The following is a 19,496-nucleotide window of genomic DNA, read 5'->3' on the forward strand; positions in this document are numbered from 1 at the left end:
TTTAAAACTGAAATACTGTGGCAGCTTTAACCACAGTATTCACACTACCAACGCCACATAGCTCTGCGGAGGAGTGCCCAGACGTGCTCTGACAGAGCTATTCATTTCGCAGTAACTTATTTTTGCAGGTATTTCTTTCATTGTATTCTGCTTAAATTGGCTGAAAGATGAATGGAGTTTGGTTCAGCCAGGGGTTACCAAAGCATTGAAACTTGTCAAGAACAAGCACTTCAGTTAAGTGTACATTTACAGGTTCAGTTATTAAGTTACTCACCACTACACTCAGGGTTGACGTGTAATTTTTCTTGTCCGTAATCTCCAAATAATCTCCATGAAGTTTCCTGGGGAGAGTGTGTAAGATTGATCAGACACAGTGTATGGTAGTCTTCAATGCAAAGCAGGTTAACTGATAATGAAACGTGTTAATAAGCAATTCAAAACATATGGAGAACAAAAATTCCAATAACAAACAAAAAAATAATGAATATTTCCTTGAGTTTAAATGGAGCAGCTCTTTCAGGGAATTTCCTATTTTCCTTATAATTAGAGTCAAATAAGGAATGCAGGAGGAGAAGCTACACACACACTTCCTGTGCTAGTCAGCATTAATAATAATGCATTTTAAAACTGATCAATAATATGGATGTTTTTATGCATCTTCACTTACTGTAGAACTGTAATGACTGAACTTGGGAATGCAGCGCCCCCCTTGGTAACAGTAGTGTTGCCTTCAAGTGCTCTCAAAAATATTGTCTTTCTAAACATGTACAAACTGGGAGGACTGGAAGTTTTTGTTATTTTCTGTTTAACTTTTTCTTATTGGGCCAGAGGGAAGGGAAACATAAAGGCAAAAGTGTGTGTGTTTTTAACTGAGTAAGATAGAAAAACCAATTAAAGACAAAACAGACTTTCAAACCTTTTTCAACACAAAAAAAGTTCTATTATATGTGAGGATATTCTGAAAATAAGACACGGTTGCTTTGTTTTCAAGAGTTTTAAAGTTTTACTGAGTAGTTTGTTACTGAGTATGTTGTATCTCAAGAGGTTTTTATTCTCTTTTAGCTCATTGTTTTTGATTTCTGGCCCTCAACATACTTTTCTAATTCATCCTCACAGCTCTCATCAGGGAGCTGTGTCCAGGAAATATAAACACACAGTATACCACCTGCCAGGCACCAGACTTCAGACGTGAACATGGTGGAGAATTTATCAGCTAATGAGCCAGATATTTCCCTCAGGAATCAGTGGAGACCAAAAAACAGAGGTAAAAGAGAGCGAATATGGCAGTTAAATTCATCAGGCAGATGCAGATAATGAATAATGTTGATCTGCAAAACAAGCAACTATTTGCTAAAATTCAGCACATCAACCTAAAAAGGTGATGATATGTAACTGTTGCATTTACAGATTGTTCCCACCCCAAGTGGCCACAAAGAAAGGTTTAAAGGAGGTTTAAAAGAGGTTTAAAGCGCCGGCCTAAAATTGAGTTACAAATATCTTCTGGTGCCTTTTCATGTTTGATCATATCGGTAATGTTTGTAAATGTAGAATTAAAATATTTGATTTATAATTAATGGAGAAACACTGAAATGCAGATTATTTATTTGTAACACATGGTCCCTCAACATATGAATAGACTGATTCATGTGTTTAAACACTAAAACAATCCTACAAAAACAATCTTCATTGCTCTCAAAAAAACAGCGTCAGAGCATAGAAATGGCTCTATGACAATACAAACCACAACTGGCAGTAGCAAAGTATTGCTACTATTGTTGAAATGCTGCTGCAGGAAATGTTTGAAAGCCTCAGGGGTTGAGTGGTTTTACATTCATCACGTCAGCAGCTACAGTTAGGGGACAAATCAAGAGCTGACACCCACCACAGCTTAGACAGCGAGGCAAAATACGTGAATGAAATAAGGTTGTATCAGCTCTTTTCCTGCAGAGGGCAGTGTTGGACTAATACAGTTCCTCTGCTCTTAGTGGTCACTCAGTCCTTTTATCTTTAACGGGAGAATAAACTCGTGCAGCTTTTTCCTAAATAAATGATTGGTTTGTTGGTTAATTCGTTGCCTGCTAATTTGATTTCCACATATTTCAACTGTATTATACGTGCAATTTATGCATGTTTTAAAATTGACTTTTATATGTTTATCACTAGATATCTTTACATTTTTATAACTTTTAAACTGGTACTGGCTTGCAAAATATACAAGATGATCACAATGTAGGCTCATATAGTCATATGGCAGCTAGTTAAAGAAACAATCATCATTTCAGTAACTGATGAAGGAATATTCAGTGGTGAAGATCGGAATAGTAAAATTAACACATTTACAGGAAGTGAAGTGCAACTGTGGGAAAGGATTAAACGTGCCAGTAGCGCACTTCACTCAGACAGGAAGTTGTGTTTTCCTCTTTTGTGCGTCCTTAGCAGAAAGAGGAAGTTTTCTTTCGCCAGCTGTCTGTGTTCACATGCTACGTCTCCAAAACCCTGACCTGCTCGGTGAGGAGAGGACCTGCGAGCTCTGATGGACATCTACCAGGAGGCTGTGCATTATCTGGAGACCCAACATGTACCAGGTGAGGGATGGAGACATTGTGTTTTGTTGTGGGAGGAGAAAGTTAATTTATAAAGCGTTATATGTTGTCTTTGGAGAAACCATTAGACTGTAGAATTCAGCATTTCATATTCCTACATAAAACTCAAAGTGTCCAATTTGAAAAGCATTGATGTTTGTTAAAATGCACTATATATACATACATATATACAGTATGTGCTATTTAAACTTCTTTAAAAACTACTATTTAATCCACCTCAGTTAAAGAGCAGGTATCTTTTTTTAAATTTGCGACCACAACTAATTTGTACACATTCCAAGAGGGGAAGTAGATATGGGAACTTAATTTTCCATAACAGCCATGTACTACCATATATTACATGTTTGTGTGTCAGTTGTAGTGGAAGCAGAGACTGATGTCTTGGAGGAGGATGTGTTCCAGGAGGAGGCAGCGTCCTGTATTTTCTCCCCTTTCCAAGCAGAGAGTTTAGACTTCCCCGACACCCCTGTGAGTTCACATTTCGTCCACATCACAAAATGTTTTTGCATCGCTCACTCGACTGTCTGTAGCTCCTCCATTATTCACTAGTTGGCAGTTCAATTCTTTCAGCACTTTTATTCTCATGATGGCAATAGGAAAACTGAAAGGGATCCAAGGCCACAAGCGGCATACATGTGGTCTGAGATGCAAATAAAGATGCATCCTAAAACCTTTCAATACTTTATAATAGTTATTGCCTTCTCCCACTTATTGGAAATCAATCTACCTACATTTTAGTGAATTTTACAGAATACCACATAATGCCAAAAATAATATTAAACTGAAAAAATGAATAAATTTAATATTGTTGTAACCTCGTTGGGATCCAACAGACTCACTGCTGTATGTGTAAGATACAGTCATTTTCTGTTCATGTTTATTAGTAGCCTAGTTAACATTGAAGTAATGAAATATTAGGCTGATTACGATAAACTGATCTGAGCTGTTAGAGACGGCCCAGGATTTATCTCATTAAAATAAATCTCACCTCAAAATCTTACTGTTATGACTGTTGCCATTTCAGATGTCTACTGTTGTATCAGATGTTACTATTGGAGTGTGACTGACTGAATTAATTGTCATGATACTGATTTGAGAGTGACTCTGATGAACATTTTGTTTGAATGTCTGATTCAGACGTCGTGCAGCCCGGAGGAAATGTTGGAGAGGAGGCTTGTGGTTCTAAAGGGCATCCTGGAGAGTGAGGAGGTTTATCTCAGAGAGCTGGAGGCACTGCTGATGGTAACATTAACAAAGACACACACACACACACACACACACACACACACACACACACACACACACACATACACACACACACACACACAGACAGACATGAAAATTAATTCTGATTTCTTACTTTTTTTATACTTTTTATATGTACAACACGAGCACAAACTCTACTCTTGTTATTCAACATTTGTTATTCCACAAGCGTAATCATATTGCAAAAGCAGAGAAAACCCCTGTTGATATGATTATCATCACGGTTAAACTTCCCCATTTCAATTCTACTCTCACAACACATGTCGTGAAATTAGACATGCTTTTTTTTAAACCATATATCACCCAGAATCACCCAGTAACTCTTTTTTTGTTCAATATTAACTCTTCAAATATGTTATTTTTAATTTACATGAACACACAGGAGGTCATTTTATTGTTTTGTATGTGTCGTTTACTATGTCTGAGTTGTTTTTTCTGCCTCTGGTTAACATTGGGTCATTAAAGATCATATACAGCCCTGATATCTAGCCTCATCATTGTTCAGCTTACTTGTCTGACCACAGGTGGATGGTTCTCCCTTAGAAATGGGGTTCCCCTTTTTTCTCAATTGAAACTTCTGTCATGTTTGCAGTTTATATGAAGCTACAGCAAGCAGACGGTTATCTTATCTTAACACAAAGACTGTAAACAAGGAGAAACACCTAGCCTGGCACTGTTCAAAGCTAATAAAAGTCCACGTACAGGCACCTTTAAAGCTCACTAATTAACACTTTACTTCTCATTTGTTCAAAAAGAAGTGTAAAAATGATAATCAGTTTATGTAGGATTAAATGAGCCTCTGCTGGTTGCCTGGCCAAGAAAGACTCTGGCATATACTTGTCTTTAAAAGAATCCTTGTTGTTGCTTTTAGCATTTCAGTCGCTAGTCAATGAGAGCAGAAGAATGTTTTTGCGGTTTGGGTTGATTTAGGAGGGGTTTCCTTGGACAATTTCTTATTTCTTTTTTCTGTGCTATTAATAGCAACGGCAACCCCCTGTTTCCTCATTCTCATTCAAGATGTGACTCATTTGACTTAAAAAACACTGAACATGAACATGAATCAGGTGTTTCAGATGTTCTTATTGCTGTTCTTTGTTTGTGCTGTTGTAGCTCATATGCATAAGCCATTGTGTGGGTGTTATTCATATTTTTCATGAAAATGTATTCTATATTTATTTAGCAGTGGTTTGAGAATATATGTACCAAAGCTGAGAGGGTACTGAAACACAAGTGAGTGAGGCTTGGTGGGCACTCGATTCAGTATGTTCACACAGTCTAATTTTCACCACAGCCACTTTATCTTTGTCCTCCATGTTCTTCTCACTTAAACTGTTGACCTTGCACCTCTCCCCTTGTACTGCTTTTTTTTTTGTATCTAGCCCATGAAGGCTCTGCGGGCCTCAGCCGGGACCTCCAAGCCAGTTCTGTCCAGTCGACAGGTCCAGACTGTTTTCTACCAGGTGCCCGAGCTCAGAGACATGCACCAAAGCTTCTACTCTGGCCTGAAGGCCCAGCTGAGTACTCACCGCCAGACAGATCCAAGCTCGGGTGAGGAAAGACAGATGAGCCACACAGGGTTTGAGCTGATAGTGGGGGACCTGTTTCTGAAAATGGTGAGTTTTCTGTTGAGTTAGAGCTTGTATCCTTTGTTTTTAGCAAAAAAGCTCTGTTAAACCCACTGTACACGACCTGGTCAAATGGCAGAAAGACAAAGTTAAAGACTAGCTGGTGAACTTAGTGAATCATTTAGCAGCTAAAGTCCCACATACTTTCCACAGGAGTTGGTGGAGACCAAAGCAAAGCTAAAGGAGAGTGAATATTCTTACTTTCATTCACCAGGTGGACACAAACATGACTTGAGATACTCTATTGAATCTGTTTTGTTTGTTTGGATTACATTTTTTTGTTTAGGTTTTTTGCACTTTATAAGTGCATGGATATTGTTTCATATGTAAAACCAAACCAAGTCTAAGTCAAATTGAGTCTTTTATCAGTTTTAGTCAGACAAGTCTCAAGTCCTCAAACTTGTCTGACTTGAGTCAAGTCATGTGAATCAAGTTCCCCACGTCACAACTGTGTTCAATCTCTGCTATGAAAAAAGCTCTAACTTTAGTCTTTCTATAAATTTTCCCTCTGGTCATATATGCCCCCCATGGGATGGCTCTGGTTCTCCCAGATTACCAACCACATTCAAAGGAAATGATGACATCATCTGCGAAAGTGTTAATTTTTCTGCATAATTGTAATATATTATTTTTGAGGAAATTTTGTTTAAAGTTTCATGTGGCAAATATCAAAAAGATATTCTACAGTTTTAAAATCTGTTATCAATGGATGTCCACACACCTAATCATCAAATATGTATCTCATCCGTTTTATTTTGCTCACACAGGTGAACCAGATTGGTCTGTATGGTGGTTTCATTGAAAACTATGAGGAAGCCGTTGAAGTTGTTCACAAGTGCACACAGTCAGACCCTCGCTTCCGAACTCTGGCCGAGGTACTAACAACTGTATTTCCAGAGGATTGGAAAGATACAAGAATACTCACCTACAGTAACAAGTTATATCATTATCCCTACCAGCCTCACTTTGTCTCTTGCTTTTTCAGAGCATGATGACTAACAACGGTGCAGACAAAGCTCGGACCAAATACACATTTGAAGGTACAAACTCTAAATGTGTTTTTATATAGAACGACTTGTTGGCTGCTTATGTCTGACTGCTGTCTGTCCCTTCACAGCTCTACTGTACAAGCCTTTGGACAGAGTGACCAAGACCACACTAGTGCTGCGTGTAAGAAAACCCTGGATAATTAATTTCATTAATTCTTCTTACTTTCACATTTAATATTTCATTTCAAATCCTAAACCTCCAATTTTACCTTCATAGCTGCTACTGTTTTCTCCAGGGACGTAATTGAAGCAGAGTACCTGCAGTAGGATCTTTTTCTACTCTTTTCCCCACCTGGCATTTTCTGACTGAGCAACCTTTCTATATCCTTGTAGGACCTCCTGCAGACGACACCAGTGGAGCATGCAGATTACGTCGCCTTACAGGAAGCTCTTCGATTGTCTCGTAGCTTCCTATCTGGTGTCAATGAAAGTTCACAATGCAAACGAGAGGTCATGCTCAGTCATGGCATGGTGAGGCTCGTCTGTACAAAATCTGTCTGATGAACATGCAAATGTGTTTAAATGCATTTTTACATGTGCACCCCCCCCCCCCCCACACACACACACACACACCTGACAGTGTACAGTAACTGCCCCCCAAGTACATAACGTGCCTTTGTGTGTGTTTGTATCGACCCCAGAGGCGTCAGCTGATGCGTGACGGCTTTGTGGTGGATGTGAGCGAGGGGGAACGCAGCCTGCGTCACCTCTTTCTTTACACCGACCTCCTGCTGTGCACCAGATTCAAACATGCAACCAGAGGGTGAGAACACCAGGGCTTGTGGGAAATGTGGTCTACATATTAAAAATGTAACGGTAGCAACACCTCATGTTGTATCTTGTTCTCAGCTGTTTGTCATAAAATGGTGTCATTTTGTTCAGTATCTAAGCTAATGTGAAAAAATACAAATTATGATTTCACTGAAAAAATATTTTCACATGTTGCATGAAAAGTACTTGCTACAAGCCAGCAAACAGAGAAGTTTAAGCAGATAAAAGAAGTGGATAATGGTTGAAATGGCTAAAAGCAATAAACTTTTCAAACAGCTCAAACAGTTAGCTAAAAGTAATGCATAAACAATTGAAACAGTTAGTTAAGGTAAAAGTATAAATTGATTACGTTAGCTTAAAGTGATAAATAATAAATAAGCGGCACAGATAGTTAGCTAAAAGTAATGGAAAACAGTGAATTAGCAAAAGATAATAGATACACATTAATAAAAATAAAACTAATTGTTAAATAGCAAAATTAATGGATAAAGAGTTAGCTTAGACTAGCTAAAAGTAATGGATAAAAAGTTAGTTTAATAGCACCTACCACTCAGTGGCAGTACTTTATACAGTATGTAAGATATGCATTGTCATCTATGAGACCTTATTTAGACAGGTGTGTGCCAAATCATGTCTAATCAATAGAATTGACCAAAGCTGGACTCTAATCAAGGTGTAGAAACAGGTGTAAATGTTTAAGTGTCATAGCAAAGGGTCTAATTATTTAACGTCAATGTGATGATTCAGTTTCTCCCTTTAAATACATTTGCAAAAATTTCTTTTAAAATTCTGTTTGTGTGTGTTTCCTCCAGGAAGCAGGATCAGTACAGGTTCTGCTGGTATCTGCCTCTCGCTGGTCTCAAACTACGCTGGGTTGCAGATCATGAGCGATCATCTGACACACACCTCCGCTTACACACCATAAGATCCAAGATGTTCATCCTCCGACAGCAGCTACAGCAACAAGTAGTATGTTTATGTGAAGGCGACACAAATACAGAAAGAAGAGTGTGACCAGTTTTTTTTTAAACACATGATTGAAATATAAAAATGTGTGTGTGTGTGTTTGTTAAGAAGGGAGTCAGAGGCATGAACTTGGGGGCTCGTAGCAGGAAGAAACTGGAGCAAATGGAGCTGTTGCTGCTCACACACTCTCCTGTTTATAGACTGGAGCTGCACAGCCCTAGTGGCAAGGTATACACACACACGCATACTAACACACACCCTAATATTTTCAAGAAAATGTATTAGCAATAGCATGATAAGAGCAATCTGTTTTGTCTCACTGCAGAGTCACACTCTCCTCTTCTCCTCGATGTATGAACTTGAAGAATGGAGAGAAGCCATTCATAAACTCACCGCAGATAGTAAGTTCCCATTACAGCAAAGCTGGAAGCCATTGCTAGAATTACTAGATTTCTTCATTCTGTTTACCAAATTTTAAAGACGATTGTTGGCCATCTATCAGTAGATCATTTCTGCTAACAGATGGCCGAACGCTAAAATACAGTCATCTGTGAAGGATCTTTATGTGGGTTGGGCGTTAACACCTATGCAGCTTCAACACCATCATGGTTTCCGTGGAGTGATAGCTAAATGGGAAAGACTTGTGAAAAGAGTAGCTGTGACTTGGTTAACAGTCTGCATAGGTGAGAAACTTGAAATGTCCAAAAAGATCAACTAAAGTGTGACAGTTTTCTTCATATGCCTGCTGCTGATACATATCAATTTTACATGATTGATGCTGGAACCAGCACCACTTTTTGATAGTCGATTAATCATAAATTTTTCATGCAAAAATGTCAAAGATTCTCAGGTTCAAGCTTCTTAAATATGAGGATTATCAGCTTTTTTGTCCCATGTGATGGAATATATCTGCTTTTGGTATCAAGTGTAATGTGATTTTGTTTTTTCGTTCTTTAGTCACTGTGTCAGCTGTTTGGTGCCTATTCTTGCCATGTGTTGTTTGTCAGACATAGAAACAGTCCCTCCAGACTTGCTCACTCTCACCAGTGCATGTGTGAAACTGAGAATGACCCAGCAACCACCACTACAAAGCTCCAACGCTGGTACAACCAACATTTCTCTTTATCTACCTCACTCACTCACACTGTTTTAATGTCCACCGAAACACGTCCTCAATCTGAAATAAAATACACTGACTCTGATCTCTTCATGCTGCCTACATCTCTCTCATCTTACTAAGTTTCAGATTAGTTCAGGTCGGTTAAATCCAGTGAGCTTTAGGGTATTTTTTTGTCCCTGTCTCCCACCAGTAGAGGACATGGAGTCGTTGTGTGGGACTCTGACTGTGGCGATTCACTCTGCCTGGGGCCTGCAACAACCAACCTGTATGTTTTGATATTTTACATCACACTAAGAAAAGTTTAATTGAATAGCTAAAATTCTTTGGGAGCAGGTCAATGATAAGGTCATATAATTTTTGGCACCTTTTCTTGCAGGTGTTTATATGTGTGTGGAAGTGGATGGCTATGAGTTTTATGATACAAAGGCCCAGACACACTCTTCAGTCCACAGCCTCAACCCACACTGGGACCAGGTCAGACTTTGGCACTTTAAAACAAAATTGTTCATCTTATTTTGGTCTGAAAACTTGAAACTTGAAACAGAAAAGTTATTTATGGAGTTAAAAACTCACACTGTGGTTGCCCGTCTTATGGTCTTGTAGATCTGATAGTTTGACACAGTTGGTAGATGATTTGTCAGGCAGTCCATGTTGCTGAATGACATCCTCATGTCTAGACAGCATCCGACGCGATGTCAGGCCTCAGTTGAACTTATAGGGGATTAAAAAGTCTGTAGTGTGGCCATGCTTTAAACATGATCAGTGGCAGTAAAACCTACTCTAAATCCAACTGGTAGCCAGGATTGAAAGGCTTACAGTGAGGCATGAATGCTCTTGTCGCAGCTTTAGGACACTGAAGTGTTTGGTGTCAGCGTTAACGACATCTTCTTTATTTCAAACAGGAGCTGTCTTTCCAGGTGGACGGGGCTCAGAACGTGAAGGTGCTCTGTGTGAGTCAGTCTGACAGACAGGATGACACTGTCCTGGGAAAAACTACTTTCAGGGTATGAAGATACTTTCAGCTTCAGCTTATTATTACCTGTTGCGTCTCAGCTCCGCAGAGCATTTTAGTGTCTTTAAGCTCATTGTTTTGGTTTTTATGGGCCACAACTTTACTGTTTGGGTTCACTCTCACATATTTCCTTTGAGAGATGGTAGAAACCGAAAACAGAGCTTAAAGGAGAGACCATGTTGGACTATTGGAATTCATCGGATGGCCCAAAGCATCACTCTAAGTCAATGTTAATATGGCGCCGTATCTCCTCAATGTCTTCATAAACAATAGTTTGTAAATGTGTAATATGTCCATGTTGTGTTTTCAGCTTGTTGTGCTGCCCCGAAGTGGCTGAAAGAACGAATGAATGCTGCTATAAATATATAAAGAATAGATTTAAAAAAAGAAAATATATTAGCACCCACTGCAAGTCAGTGATTTGAGTGAAATTTTTACCTACCGTAGCACCATGTTCAATGTGTGCATGTAGAATGTAAGGTCTACATAAAAACAGAGGTGGGTGGACCTAGACCGTTTTCTAACCTTGGTTCTCACTCAAACTATTTATTTTAAGATGCATGATACAAATCTCAACATGTTGTCCTTCTGTAAAATCCTGCCTTCATGTTGATTTGAACATATTTGTGTTTATCAGCTGGACTCTAAATCCCTGAATAAGCGATGGAGGAGACAGACTCTACAGCTCGGCCAAGTGGAAGTGACTCTGTCCCTTAAGTACAATCCCCACCCGCTCAACCTGCCCAGCTCCACAGCTCAACAACAGCCCGTCTTCTGTGTCCCTATTGAAAGTGTGGCTCAGTAAGTCCCTGCCAGTCTTTCGAATACAACAAAAGTGTTTACACCGACCCTGTCTGTGCTCACGAGGGGGGCTAAAATACTTGAAACTGAAAGCTGCAGTTGAGTCTACAGCTTAATTTCCCCTCTGTCCCATTTCGCACAGCCAGTTTCAGGAAGTAGGCGGTTTGTTTTGTGGGACAGTTGGCTGAAAAGAAGCAGAAGTGTGGCAAGAATGAAGTCTGAAATCAAACCGATCAACCCATTCTGAGGAGGTGTTTCTCTTCATACTTTTCTATTCTATTCTCTGCCAGACACGAGGGAGTGCTGGTGCCCCATGTGGTGCGATGCAGTGTGGAGGAGGTGGAGAGGAGAGGCATGGATGAGGTGGGAATCTACCGGGTCTCAGGAACCACCAGTGAAATCAACATGCTCAAAGCTGCGTTCAACAGCAGTAAGAAAACACACAGCGAAACCTCCGTTCTCTGCTGGCATGTGCTGCTATGTCTCAAAAGTGTAATTCAGACACGGCAGTTGTTATTTCATATTCTCCGATTGCTTGAAACAACAGGTGTTTGTCAGAGTAAGGCCAGAAATCAGGGCCCAAACGTGGGAGACTTTTATTTTTACTTTTTTACTTCATGTTTTGATTCATTACAGGGGGTGAAACTTTGTCCAAATGTCTCATATTTGGTTCCAGTGAAATGCACTGACAATCAATCTTCTCTTGACAGTTTCCCCCCAGTTTCACATTATCAAACAATGCAAACGGCTGAAAACAGCCTTCATCACCAACAAAAATATAAAAGCTCATAGAGCACCATAAAGAGGCTTTGGACAATTCGTTAGGCGCTAAGGGTCCAAAATTTTGCATTAAAATTCATGCTAAAGCACAATCACAAAGGTCCAGAATAATTTTTATTTGTCCAGTGAACTGATTCATGAAGAAATACCTGCAAAACTAATGACATTAGCCATTAGCCACAGCTATACTTTGTGTTTAGTGCTAATTAGCAACTGTTAGCATACGAACACAAGATGTTAAACATTAAGTCTGCTGACTGTAAGCATGTTAGCATTAACACTGAGCATGGTGATGTTAGCATTTAGCTCAAAGCACCACTGTGCAACCTCAGTGAGCTGCTAACATGGCTGTACACTCTTAGACTTGTTGTTCAATGCCTTAGTTGTTTGTGTTTGGTCCTGAGTGACCACAGTCTGACGAACAAAACCTCAGTGGGTCAGTTATTAAAAGTTGCTTAAGTTAAGTTGCATTAGGCTTCATGTCGGGAGCTGTCAGCTACATGCTCATTTTTTATGACGGGGCTTTTGTTCTTATAAAGAGGGGAGTGTGTACCAAAAGAAGATACAATAATACTAATCATAACCATCATCACCTGTCCCGCTCAGATCTGCGTGAAGCAGTAACCAGGCTGAGAAGTGCAGAGGTGAACGCTGTCTCTGGTGTTCTCAAACTGTATTTCAGGGAACTGCCTGAACCTCTCATACCCACTGAGCTGTTTCAGAGTCTGGCTACGACGCTGGGTAAGAGCAACGCATCAACAACACAAGACAGAACACAAAACCTGAAAGAATAACACAAATGTTTATTTAATCTGTAGCATTAAAACATACACACTTGATATAAAACTTTACATATACTTATATAATAAATATAAAGGTTTCCCTTTTTGGCATCTTTTATGTGACGTTAACAAATGTTATTTTCTAACCTTTAGAGGCCATTTGCTGCCAGTAAAGGTATTTAAAAAAAACCTGGAGATAAAACCAGCCACAGATGATTGATAAAAGTTAACACGTGACCTGTAACACCTCTAAATGAATCTTAAGGTCAGCTCAACTGCATGTGACCTGTTTCCTCTTCAGACATCCAAGACATAAACTCACGGCTCATCTCCATGCTGGCCCTGCTACAGTCCTGTCCTGAAGCCAACCGTCACCCCTTCCTCTACCTCATGCACCACCTCCGACGGTCTGAGTCAACAGACAACACAGCACCACACAATCACTTCTGAATTCAGTCGTTGCTTCATCTCAGATTGAGTTTCTGCGATAGAATAATTTAAATAATTACCTAGATTAAACTGAGGTGTCATTCATGAAAAACATCTGCATCATTCAACAAAATTAAAACCGAACTGATGACAGTAACTGACAATGACATCATCTCTAGAGTTGCATACACCCTCAACTGCCAAATGACTTGTGATGTTGCTGCTGATAATTTGAATCTGCATTGTTGCTTCCAGTTTCTTGCACCTCACATTTCCCCTCATCCATTTTCCCCCAGAGTGTCTGAGAAGCAGGACATCAACAAGATGTCCCTCCTGAACCTGGCCACAGTGTTCGGTCCGAGCCTTTTACGCCCCCCTGTGGCCGGACTGGGACACGGCGGCCCTGCTGTGGACATCTCTCAGGAGGTGGAGGTACAGGTGGGTGTGAGAGACAGTGTTTGGTTTTCCAAATGTTTTTTTTTTTTACTTTGTTTAGCATAGATCAGGGAAAGTCAGAGTTTATAAAAAACTGAGGTCACATCTAGAAAATGTGGAGAAATACCGAATCCTTTTAATAACCCTAAAAGTAGTTTTTTAATTAAAATTTATTAACTCTAAATAAAAACAAACAAACAACAACAACAACAACAACAAAAAGTATATCCACCAGGTGTTAGTTTTTGAATTCACTGAATTTCTATTAAAGAATTGAATTGGAGAAATAATTTTCTCTAATTTAATTTAAGTAATAGTTTTTTGTTTGTGTTTTTTTAGAATTGCAGCCCTTCAGATCTTATTCTAATTAAATTTTATTTTAATTGAATTAACAAATACAAAAAAAATCTACTCTGAAAGAAATTCATAAATAATTATTTGAATAAAATAATTAAAGTAAATATTGACATTATCTTTTGATGCTATCAAAATGAGATTTTTTTTCCATAAATTAGTTATCTCAACTTGGAATTCAATTATGTATAAATTGTACAATATTCTATAATGTAACCCACTGTACCTCTCTGTATAATGGGTTTTGGAGTTTCTAATGAGTTTTTATTTAAGCAAAGACATATTAAAAAGTGTTTGTGTCACTAACTTAACCAACAATTTACATTCAGCTGTGGTGTGAAGGTTAAGTGATACTTTTTTAAAACTTATGATTTCTGTGTGTTCATGTGTCTCTCTCTCTCTCTGTGTTTGTGTTTCAGGTCCAGGTGGTTTTCTGCTACCTGCAGTGCAACAACCTCCCTGAAGCCCAAATCTCTGTGGCACATGACACAGATGCTGACGATGAGACCACCCACATGTGAGACCACCATCAGTGTCAGGGCTGGCAGGAAACTCAAATAGTGTGTTTAAAGAAAAACAATAGAAATACAATAAATGTATTTATTGATGGAAATATGGTCTTTATTTATTTGTCACTTTTGAAAACTTTTCAGATTTCCTGTAGACCAACATATAAACACAGATGACATTTAAATCTAACCATTTTTAAGCTACATTAATTCTCATTAATTTTGGCTTTTAATCAATATTTAAATGTTTAAGATCAAATTACACTACAATAATAGGTCCAGTGTTCAATCATATCACATTTTCAACAACATTGGGAGTTTCTCTGTGGTCTTGGAATAGTAAATATTCAATTTTTTTTTTTTTTGGACTCTTTTTGGACCTGTTATCCAAAGTAAGGTTCATTTATGGTCTGGAAACAGGCTATGAGAATACATTCTTCCCACAATGTACATTTGATGCATTATAAGTTACTATAAAAAATAATTTGAAGTGAATAAAACTGAAATCTAAACACCAGTACACTTGTGTTTTAACTGTCTTATTGTTTTTTTTTTTTTTCATCTTATTTACTTCATAACGAAGCAGATGGACTTGATGGCACAGAGTAATGTGAAGCTGAAATGTGGTTGAGGAAAACTCAGGGGTGCAGATGTTGTAAAAAGGTCAGAGGTCACATCCTCAACCCTGAAATCTAATCAGTTACGGTTCAGATCCAACTAGACGGAGTTCACCACGAAGTGTACACCCCATAAAAGTCATGCACACACATATACAGCATGTTGGAAGCCACACACACACAAACACACATACATACGGCCCATGTTCGACCCATCCACACCACAGATGGGAGTCTCTTTTCAACCACACCACCTGGGCATGCCGGGCTAATGTTACCTCTAACCTTTTACCCCAAACCCCCCCCTCAGTCTTTTGATCGCTAATCCTGGACCCCCAGTCCAGCTCTGCCAGTACTAACACACTGAGAACCGTGTGCGGACACCATAACAACATCCAGAACAAGTCTCAGACTGGAAAAGAACAGAGCGTCATAAATCACCTGTCCCCTCTAACACTGTGGTTGCCAAAATAAGGTTCTGCTTGACGACTACAAAGACAAAATGAGGTTCCCATTGCAGACTACAAAGCTGAGGAAGGCCCGCGACGTTTGTGACTAAGGACTGGACCAGACGACTGGTCGACACCTGGGAATGGTGGGAAACTTTTTACAGGAGAAGTCAGATGCTAGACTTGTGACGGCACTTGTTCCACACAGTCTGTTCCACACTCAGACTTAATGTGCAGACACCACCTTGTCAACAAAGATCATACGCTGACTTCATTTCTACAGAAAGTCTTTGCTACATGTCGTGGTTGTCATTTGTATAAACCTATTATGACCTTATTATACTATGAGTTATATGCCTTATTATACTATGGCATTTTATGCCTTACTATACTATGACGTTTTTTTGACATTTTTATGTCTTAGTATACTATGATGTTTTATGCCTTGCTATACTATGATGTTTTATGCCTGGCTATACTATGATGTTTTATGCCTGGCTATACTATGACGTTTTTGAAATTTTTATGCCTTATTATCCTATGATGTTTTATGCCTTGCTATACTATGACCTTGCTATACTATGATGTTTTTTGACAAAGGTCTGACCCCCAGGACTGCCCAGTCTCATCTGAGGGCCACACGACAGATCGGCCTGTGACTTGTGACTCCACCCCTTTGACTGCTGTGGACATCCCAGCCAGTGTGAGTCAGTCAGACCCTGCTCTCAATACCATGACATAGACAGATAATGCCTCAGACATTCTGCACACTGTTGACCAGACATCAACCATGTCCTGTAATGCACAGACACATGTCAGGTCAAGATTTGGTCGCTTAGTCAAACCTGTGAACAGACTAATACAAACCATGTCCAGGCAGGATGTTGTTCAGGACAAGTTCAGTGTTAAAGCTGTTTGCAAATCTGTGTTTCAGGCTTTTGCTGACCAAAATCTTAATCAGATAGCCTATGCCCCTTATGGGTCTGAAAGTTTTTGTATTGATATAATGTTCAACTGTTTTAATTTTATACTGTGTCATGGGCCTGCACTACACTATTGGTTGGGGTCTTGTGGGGTGTACAAGGCACCCTGTTACCAGTTGCTGGATTGAGGGATAACCGCTGCTCTCATACCACTTCATCCTTATGGGACACATTCGGTGTTGGTCTTCTTGTTCATGACCCCTGGTAATTTGTGAATTTTTGCTGTTTTCTGTGGTGTATACTGTGTAGTTGGTGCTCATATTCGATAAAGTTCAGTGGGGGTGGGTGTAACAGAGTTAAAAATGCACTTTATTAATCATCATTTCCAATTTGTGTTTGTGAATTTTATTTATCATTTAATGATTATTTTGAGTATTTGTGAATTTTATCTCAATTAATTATTTTTATTTACTCGTTATTTTATTAATTTTTCCTGTGGAAATTACCTGCTTGCACTCTACCTTTTCCGTACCCCCTGGGCTTCCGTAGCTCCTCCCTTCTACCCCCCACAGTGCCATCTTGCATTACTGAGGGTAAGTTGTGCGAGAGAATACTGCTGTGATATTATGTTATTTTCTGTGGAAATTGAGCTATTTATGTTATAATCCTTGGTGCATATTGTTCTCAGTTGCATATTATTATGTCACCAAGCGGTTTTGTGTTGTTTTGACCGGTAATGTAAGTCTTACAGGCGTTTTTAGTTTCACATTTTTTTTGGCGCGAATCCGGCAGTTCGCCTTGTGTCATGCAACCTACGCAGCGCAGCTTGCATTCCCTAGTATAAACACTGTTGTTTTGCTTGTATAGGGTGCAGAAAGGAGAGACCAGGAGGCAGTTAATGTGTTTTAATGTCTTCTGCAGGTATGTGTTTTTCTTTGTTAAGTTATAAATTTTGTTGTCTGTTTAGTCACGTCACCCCACGTTCTGTGTTCCTTTGGCCACCAGGTGGCATTGTTTTCCTCTTTTTATATATAAAACCATACAAAACCATGTGGTTTTGAGGAGATTTGTTCGTAAAATTGACCGTGGGTGAAATGTTTTCCTGTGAAAATTTAAAGCTCTTGTTTAGCAATGTGTATATGTTTGTTTGTTTTTTTTTACCCTCAGTTAGTTGACGACTTTTGTTTACTGCTACATATATTATTCTTGTGCTCCCATTTGATTTGTTTTTCTACTCCATTTTGTTTCTATAAACACACAACGCAAGTACATTAATGGTTAAAAGCAGCTGTTAAAATAACAATGGATAGGTTTGCTAGTCCTACTTTCCCTAAAGGTAGGGGTGCTTGGTTCAGTGATACTGCTGACAGTGGGGCAGTGGGGCATTCAAAGTTCACACCTGATGGTTGTGCAGAAACAGGGTTAGGTCAGAGCCCTTAATGAGGTTAATGAGGGAGTGTCCCCTGACTTCCACACCCAACAGTGATGTTGATGCCATTCACCCCCTCACAGACATGGTAGGGCAGTTAGGTGCTCAAGTCGGTGAATCCGTTGTTGCTAAGCTAATGTCAGCTGGTGTTGTAAACATGAATAGTGACCACCAGACTTCCTCCACCACCGAGAACATATAATGTGAAGTTAACAGCCATGACCTTCCACATGTGACAGTCCATGTTAAACCTGATAAAGTACTCCAGACATTCAGAGGTTACAGCACTGACAAATACTCAGTCCAGGACTGGATTGACTTGAATAAAACTCACCTCAGAAAACAAGAGATTCCTGTGTGTGAACAAGCAGAAGAAATTAAGTGGCAAGGCCATCCCTGGCCTTGCCACTTAATGGGCAAGGCCAGGGATGTTGTGAAGATAGCCTTGCATAGTGATCCTACACTTGATGTTAAAAGGAAACCTGAAGTCATATGATGTTCTTCTCCACTATTTCAGTGAAGCCCCCTCATGTCTCCCTCTTGCCGTCTTTTATCCTACTCTTCCCAAGCACAGAGAAAACCCTGTCGACTATTGGATTAGGACTGAACAAGGCAGCAGACCTAGCTCTTGAGGGCCTACGCAGACGAGGGAAGCAGACAGAGAGCATGAATGATGAAGTGGCTCTCATGTTCATCAAACACTGTCCCGACCCAGAGTTATCCTGCGTGTAAGCAAATGCAGGAGTGGACCTCATGTGATGTTCAACTGAGGATTGATGATTAGTAGAGAGAGTTGAGGACTACACAGGTGGTGCTACACAGCTGAAAAGCCACGTCACCACGATCACCTCTGAGTGGCCCAGCCCACCATCGTCTAGCATATGAGCAGTGCCATGTGAAGTATCTGAGGGCTGCAAAAGGAGAACGGCTGACCTTGTTTTGCAGTATCAAGATGTCTTTTCACGCCACCATCTTGACTGTGGGGAGGCGAAAGGCTTTGTATACCGCATACACCTGTCAGATGACAGACCATTCAGGCTCCCATGTGCCCCCTGGCCAGTACCAGAAGCTACGCCAAGTGCTGAGCGAGATGGAGGAAAAGTGCTTCTTTCTCAGGAGGTCTGTCAAGTTTCTCGGCCACATAATGGACGAGACTGGTGTTTCAACAGACCCCAGTAAGGTTGAGAACATCAAAAACATGACAACTACTGACCTCATGGAGCCTGATGGTGTGACCCCATATCAGAAGCGGGTAAGGTCCTTTTTGGCGATGGGTAATTACTATCAGCACGTGCCCAGGTACTCCGCCATTGCCAAGCTGCTCTTTGATCTGCTGAAGGGTGAAAAAAGGAAAGGCAAACAACATAAGAATAAACTGTCAGGCAGAAAGTTGTGTGCCTCTGACTGGACGGTGGAGCAGGGACAGGCTTTTGAACACCTTAAGTCCTCACTCAACTTGTTGGATGTGTGGCTGTGTACCTGTACTCTGAAATATGACAATAAAGTCTAAAGAATCTAATCAAATCTATGACTTTTTATTCCATACATATTATGACGTTTTTTGACATTTTTATTC

General features: G+C 39.8%; 1 protein-coding gene across 4 annotated transcripts; it reads left to right on the top strand.

Moving 5' to 3' along the window:
• The first annotated feature begins 2,485 nt into the window (after positions 1-2,485).
• Positions 2,486-15,009, top strand: LOC111233062 (active breakpoint cluster region-related protein-like). Of its 4 annotated transcripts, none has more exons than XM_022760803.1 (22): positions 2,486-2,585; positions 2,959-3,071; positions 3,741-3,845; positions 5,249-5,482; positions 6,262-6,369; positions 6,480-6,534; positions 6,612-6,664; positions 6,877-7,014; positions 7,185-7,306; positions 8,127-8,283; positions 8,389-8,508; positions 8,606-8,681; positions 9,288-9,383; positions 9,591-9,665; positions 9,777-9,874; positions 10,303-10,404; positions 11,050-11,213; positions 11,504-11,643; positions 12,600-12,734; positions 13,077-13,182; positions 13,501-13,642; positions 14,413-15,009. In XM_022760803.1, exons 1-22 carry the CDS (start codon positions 2,534-2,536, stop codon positions 14,512-14,514), a joined length of 2,493 nt encoding a protein of 830 aa, XP_022616524.1. In that variant the 5' UTR covers positions 2,486-2,533; the 3' UTR covers positions 14,515-15,009. The 4 variants fall into 4 exon arrangements, with proteins under 4 accessions (XP_022616524.1, XP_022616525.1, XP_022616526.1 ...); XM_022760804.1 differs by having other exon boundaries at positions 9,594-9,665; XM_022760805.1 differs by having other exon boundaries at positions 2,965-3,071.
• The last annotated feature ends 4,487 nt before the right edge of the window (positions 15,010-19,496 follow it).

Source organism: Seriola dumerili, unplaced genomic scaffold (genome assembly GCF_002260705.1).
Source record: "Seriola dumerili isolate Sdu_G_001 unplaced genomic scaffold, Sdu_1.0 BDQW01000362.1, whole genome shotgun sequence".
NCBI classification, from domain to species: domain Eukaryota; kingdom Metazoa; phylum Chordata; class Actinopteri; order Carangiformes; family Carangidae; genus Seriola; species Seriola dumerili.